Source organism: Ixodes scapularis, unplaced genomic scaffold, assembly GCF_016920785.2.
Source record: "Ixodes scapularis isolate PalLabHiFi unplaced genomic scaffold, ASM1692078v2 PGA_scaffold13__105_contigs__length_92229423, whole genome shotgun sequence".
NCBI lineage: Eukaryota > Metazoa > Arthropoda > Arachnida > Ixodida > Ixodidae > Ixodes > Ixodes scapularis.
This window is the reverse complement of record NW_024609839.1, coordinates 90,982,933-90,988,932: the sequence shown is the minus strand read 5'-3', so window position 1 is coordinate 90,988,932 and position 6,000 is coordinate 90,982,933. Positions and strand designations below refer to the sequence as shown.

The 6,000-nt window shown below is 40.3% G+C and overlaps 1 protein-coding gene across 1 annotated transcript in view; it reads right to left on the bottom strand.

The window, feature by feature from the left end:
- Positions 1 to 2,084: 2,084 nt before the first annotated feature.
- LOC120843053 (fibrinogen-like protein 1) overlaps positions 2,085 to 6,000 on the bottom strand; it is a 40,678-nt gene continuing 36,762 nt past the window's right edge. Inside the window, exons 4-5 of the mRNA XM_040214260.2 lie at positions 4,960 to 5,130; positions 2,085 to 2,521 (exon numbers count right to left, since the gene is read on the bottom strand). Coding sequence (XP_040070194.1) covers positions 2,214 to 2,521; positions 4,960 to 5,130 — 479 coding nt within the window. The 3' untranslated portion in view covers positions 2,085 to 2,213. The remainder of the gene's footprint in view (positions 2,522 to 4,959; positions 5,131 to 6,000) is intronic.

Genomic DNA, 6,000 nt, shown 5'->3' with positions numbered 1-6,000 from the left:
TTTGCTGCGATGAGTAACCGCTTTTCACAATTAACTTTTTCATCGTTTTACCTGAATAAAATTACACAGTGTAATTAGTGAGTTTTTGTAACGCTTCATGCTTGTAAAATACGGGTATTCTTAAAATGGGTGCTAAAAAGGAAAAAAAAAGAATGTTTTTTAGCGCATTTTCTGGGCAGTGTGTCGCAGACTTTCAAGACATTTCATAACAGCGATCATATTTCCAGCAACGCGAAGTGACTCCGGAACACATGTGGCATAAATGCAATTACTATAATTTAATTACTGTAAATAAATTACTTCCTAGAATAATTTGTAATGTATCTCATTACTTTCTGATGTAGATATTTTTTGTAATGTAATGAATTACCCTAGTGGCGGTAATCTTAATTAAATTCGCAGTTAATATTTGGGTTTTCAGGCATATGTTTTTTTGTTTGCCCGGAAATGGTTACAAAAAGAAGCAGTTCTTGCACGTGCACAAAAAATAAGGAGTCTTTAAGAAATAACGAACAGAAACGACAAATGTTGTTTTCGTCTCTGGGCGCTGGTTCGTGTGATGGTCGGACTAGAGGGTCGTGCCACCTAAATCCTCCTGGGTTTATGTTGCTTTGACCAGGAATAGGCTTCCCCGAGCGTGGCTTTTGTCCCCCTTGAAGATTACCTGGCCCCGAAATTGACACAAAGAAAACAGTGTCGCGTTGGGCCCCGGTGCGAGCTGACGACGCTAGGCAGAGTCACGCTAAGGCATCGGAAACCAACCAAAAAGCGTCCCTTCCTTTATTCGTCTTCCTTCAAAATATTCACACGGGGGCCTGACAACAGGCCGCGATCTTTCTCGAACACGACGCCATAGTTAGTCGTTCCGATCAGGCCTCGGTATACTCTGACTTCGGCATCCGCCCGCTGGCGGACACGAAACACCGTGAGACTTGAGGCGGATGCATCCTGTCGGTAACACCACACACAGCCCACAGGAACACTCAATAGCAAGGCAATCCGATATCAGGCGCATCCAGGATCAACCGCAAGCGTAGTAAGTATTTCGGGAAGACGTGAACCCACAAAACTGACAGACAAGGTCAAGTCCGTTTGGTTAGGGCGCGCATGTTGGTATCTCTCTATGGTTTTACACACTGGCTAGGTGTAGAGTTGACGGCTGTTACTTTGCAAATGTAGAGTAAGTTCCTTCGTTCGGTTTAGCTTCCGTTTTAACACTGGACTACCGTCGTTGGCGGCCGCTGAGAGATTGTTCAGCATGGCTACAGACACGTTTTCCTTCAAAAGAGGATCTTTCTCCGGCGAAAGTTTCGAAGCTCAGCTGGTCCCAAGATGTAACAAGAATTTCTAGTTGGCTCTCCTTGATAGTAACTAACGTTTGATTAAATGTTTGTATGATATTGAATTTTGTATACATTTTCTTTAAAGATTATGAAAGAGTAATTTGAAAGTATTTTAATTACTTTTTGCGGTAACTTGTAGTTGTAATTCATTACTTTTGTGTTGTAGTAATTTGCAATTGTAATTCATTACTTTTGTGTTGTGGCAATTTGTAATATCATTTAGATACATTTCAGCCGGCTTGAGCCAAGTAATTATTAATGTAAAGAATTAACGCTTATAATATAAATACGATAAAATAAAATAAAATGGCTTTCATTGTATTCTGACTCAAAGCTTTTTGTTATCTTTTTTTGTTTAAAAAGATATGCAAACGGCATAAAATGTACCATCCAGATGCTTTTTTTTTTTTTTTTTTTTTTAAGGCGAAAGCCTTATACGTTTTATCGTTCAGTCAACCTTTAAAGTCCTTGAGCGAAAACACGTCGGCGACACAGAAACGACGAAAATACGCCAGAAGTGAGTCAAAAATCCGTCGTCAGAGGGCGCGCTGTCTTCGGAGGGTCGCTGTCACGTTTACGTGACCACCCAGGCGAATTAGAGTTAATGAAATCAAGAAGGATGACAAAGCGAATTGAAAGGAATCGAAATGAATTAAGTAAATCATGTATTTGTCTTTAATGCATCGGCGCTTGTTCTTTCCCCTTTAAGTCGTTTTAGGAATATTAAAAGAGACACTGTGGCTTTTTCTTTCTTTTTAATGTGGGCAGATACAATTTATAAAAATCGAAAAACTCACGGAGTATAGTGAATGGACACTTCGTCTCGAATTGGTGCTTTTTGCACTAATGCAGACATCAGGAATAAGAGAACTATGTTGAAATTCGGCCCATACAGAGTTCAAAATCGACATCCCTGACCTTCATCTCCACACTTTTGTAGCCGTTTCGGTAGGAATCAAAATCGCCTGTTTTGTACCAGGTAATACCAAAGCCCATGTTATTTTTGGGAATATTACCTTTAAGTTTACGCCCATTAAGATTCGAAAAGCTGCAGCCAAAAGGTGGAAACCACCAGCCACCAGTTTTCAGCGATCCAGAGCAAGGGTCAACCCGATCGGTTTTTTTCGCGACGGAAAACGTGGTTTGGTCGTGGAACGCCAACCCGTCGTAATCGGTACCTGCGCAAGCAAAGTGTGGAGGAATCAATGACGTTGACCACTCCAACATTCTTATACAGGGTGTTTGAAATAAGTTTTACACATTTAACAGCAACAATAAAAAGCCGTGAACACTGCACTATTGCGGTCTGTGTAGGTGAGTTACGCTCCCAGGGGGACATAAAGTAGGGGACTAATCGTCAAGAAGTCGGGTAATTAACTAAAATTTGTTGATTACATTTTTAAATGCTAAATATAAACGTATGGTTTCAGTCAGAAACTTGCTGAGTGTCATAAAAATTCACTAAATCAGTCGATTTTAGAAATACTTTAAGCACGTGGGAATCGGGGGGATGCGCTACATTTACCCGCTCGTGCAACAGGTGCAAGGCAGCGCGGTGCGCGGGTGGAAAGATTGACATCTGCCTGTTCTAAGTGTACAAATGAATCCGTGTTTATTTTCACAAAATAAAAAAAAATGCAGTAACAAATATTAGTTTTCCGATTTTTCGTGACAATTAGTGACAGGCACTACTGTTATATATCATTATTCTAGAAACAAAAATTGAATAAAATTGCACAAACCCGCCATATTTAGGGCATGCCTTTCCTCAATGATCAAGGCTAAACAATTTTAGGAGAATTATGCCTTTTTTTTCTTCATACTAATCAAATGCCTCAAGATTGATCCTGAATGGCCCAAGGAACGAATCAATTAGTGAAAGGAAACCATTCACGCTCGAACTATTTGCGAGAGGAGATGCAACTACTAGCTTGCTCGTCTAAGCTACATAGCCCATGTTTTCGCTTCTTCGGATAAGCGACTTCTGCGAAATCATCGGCGGCACCTAGCGGCTAGAATAGGAAGCTGTGGCGGCTCGCAAGACTTCTTGAGGGAATCAAATATTGACAGAGTCTGTCGGTCTAAAGACGAAGCGTGAAAGTAAGTAAAAAAATACGCGATGAAAATCGCCAATAATCGTAGACAACTTTTTGTGGCATTTCAGAGGATGTGAGGAGTGCACGTGCAAAGCTTTGATTGGCGTTGTAGGTGCTCGGGCGCCCATGCGCCAAAAGCTTTAACTGCACTACCAAAAAAAAAAAAACTATATATATATATATATATATATATATATATATATACAGGGTGTCACAAAAGAAAATTTACATGGTCTTTTTTTACCGCAAAAATAAACTAGGCATCGCCGAACGCTCATTCTCCGCCCAAAGATAGCGCTAGAGGTCACAACCAGATGCCGAAGTTTCAGCCCGATCCGATAACTTAATCAAAAGTTATAACTGATTTTCTGAAAATTTCTATGGGAAAATGGCGGCCGACGGAGTTTTCGAACACATGGGGCTCTATGGCACCAGAAACCGAAAACGGGCAAAAGTGGGCTCCATTTTCCCATTGAAATATTCAGAAACTCTTCTGAGGATTCTGGGATTTAAATACAGAAAAATGTACATGGAAGGAATCAAAGAAAAGACAAACGGTAATTAAAATATATGTCGGGATTACTTTGGTGCGTAAGGTTAGATTTAAATAGTCACTGCGGAACTGATCTGATTTAAATTACGATATGCATCGTGATTCAGATCATCTTTATTTTCCTTTTCCACACTGAGAAGTACAAATTACTATTCCGATGTCTTAGCTAATATTAGTAATTACCGCGTTTACTGCTGTAGTGCATTTGAGGTGAAACAGTTAGAAGAGAGGTAGTGACGGTCATAGAGGGCTATTAACGGCCGCAGTTACTATCTTTTTGCTAACTTGTTTTTCTAACAGCGTGCGAGTACGTATATTTTTATCATTGTAGAGATTTGAGGTCGCAACTGGCCCGACAATCCGCATCTGGTTGTGATTCTCGAAGAGCGTAATGAGCTTTCCTTTTAGTGGAGTCAGCGCCTGCTCAGAGAAGGTGATAACAAGCGTCTTTTCCCGTTACCATTTAGTTACAGTGATTAAGAGAAAACTCGAAAAGTCTCCGCGGCAACGCATCCACAAATGCTGCGAGGTGGCAAGTCAATGTATTCAAACCCCTCGCAATGTAACTTGAACTAAACGAAATTGCATTAGACGAAAGCTCTGCCTCCTTGTTTAATTAACTGGGGCTATATTTAAAAACATTGAAATAATAGTTCTTCCTCCTCTACTTCCAGGGATTGGGCCATCGGCTGCAGCCTGCTTACCCCCCCCCCCCCCCTTTCCCTTAATCCAGCGCTGTGAAAGACACGGTTCACACTGAATTTTCTAGAGTTCACACAAACGATCATAAAAAACCCTGTATGATGCTGGCCGTCACATGCTGAGTAAAAGTTTAAATTTCTGAAGTTTGTTTCTAACCTCATGTGAAGAGCGTCTTTTAAAAGTTCCAGCACCCACTGACTAACGCAGCGCTGCAGGCGACGCGAGAGCAGAGTGCAAGAGGCAGGGTAAAAGCGACGATATTTACCATTAGGGCTCGTGTAATCGCCGATGGTCAGTCGGTAGCCGTCTTTTTTGGGACCGACTTTAAATTTACCATACTGTACAATAATTGTTTCGTCCCTTAGTGTTGTCAGTTCAATCCTGAGAACTTGATCGCTACTTGGATGGCTCGTGAGGGCACGAATATTGTTGAGCCCTTTAGTGGAATGTAAGAAATACATTCAGGATTAAAACACCAATACATCCTGCAAAGTAAGACTAACTCATAAATGTTTTTTAAAATTGATTATTTTATGATTGAGGTAAGGCGTAAGCTTACCCCTAACATAAGCTGAAGGAATGAGCATCAGATTTTAAACCTGAAAGCCAGCAAAGTGTTTGTAAAGACTCGCTGACTTTACTGACCTGGCGTCAGTAAAGTGAACAAAACTGCAGAAATTAGCATCCTGTTTTAAATATAAATGCCCGCAATCGTAGGCAAAGTCTCACTGACTTTATTCACTTTACTGACCTGTTGTTTACTAGCAAGAAGCATAGAACAAACCAATCTAAAGATAGTGCATTGAAAAGAAAAATATATTTGAGTAAAATAATAACGTTTCACACATTTCTTTAATTCACGATGTTTTACATATAATTATGTGCACCCATAGCAGTGGGAGCATATAACAGTTCAATAAGTATAGTTCTATAATTGTTTCCCCTCGTGATCACGATGAAATGTAGGCCAATAACGATTCCACATTTTGTTGTTTTCTGTGTAATGCAAGAATCAGTTTTACGGATCTTTTTTCTTCACGCAATAATACATTTTTATGAAGATGTTTTTGGTGTCTTTTTTTCATTTGATTGGGGGTAATTGTAGATAAATATGTAACGTCACTGACAGATATGACTTGATGAGCGTTTTATGTTCACCATTAAATCTAGCGGGAAGGGTTACCACGTCGCGTGACGTTACCATGTGATGTGACGTCACGATGGCACGTGACACCTGTAAACGTATTCTCCGTTCAGATGAGTTTGGCGGGATCCTAGGCATGCTTTTCTTATCATTTCTGGTTGA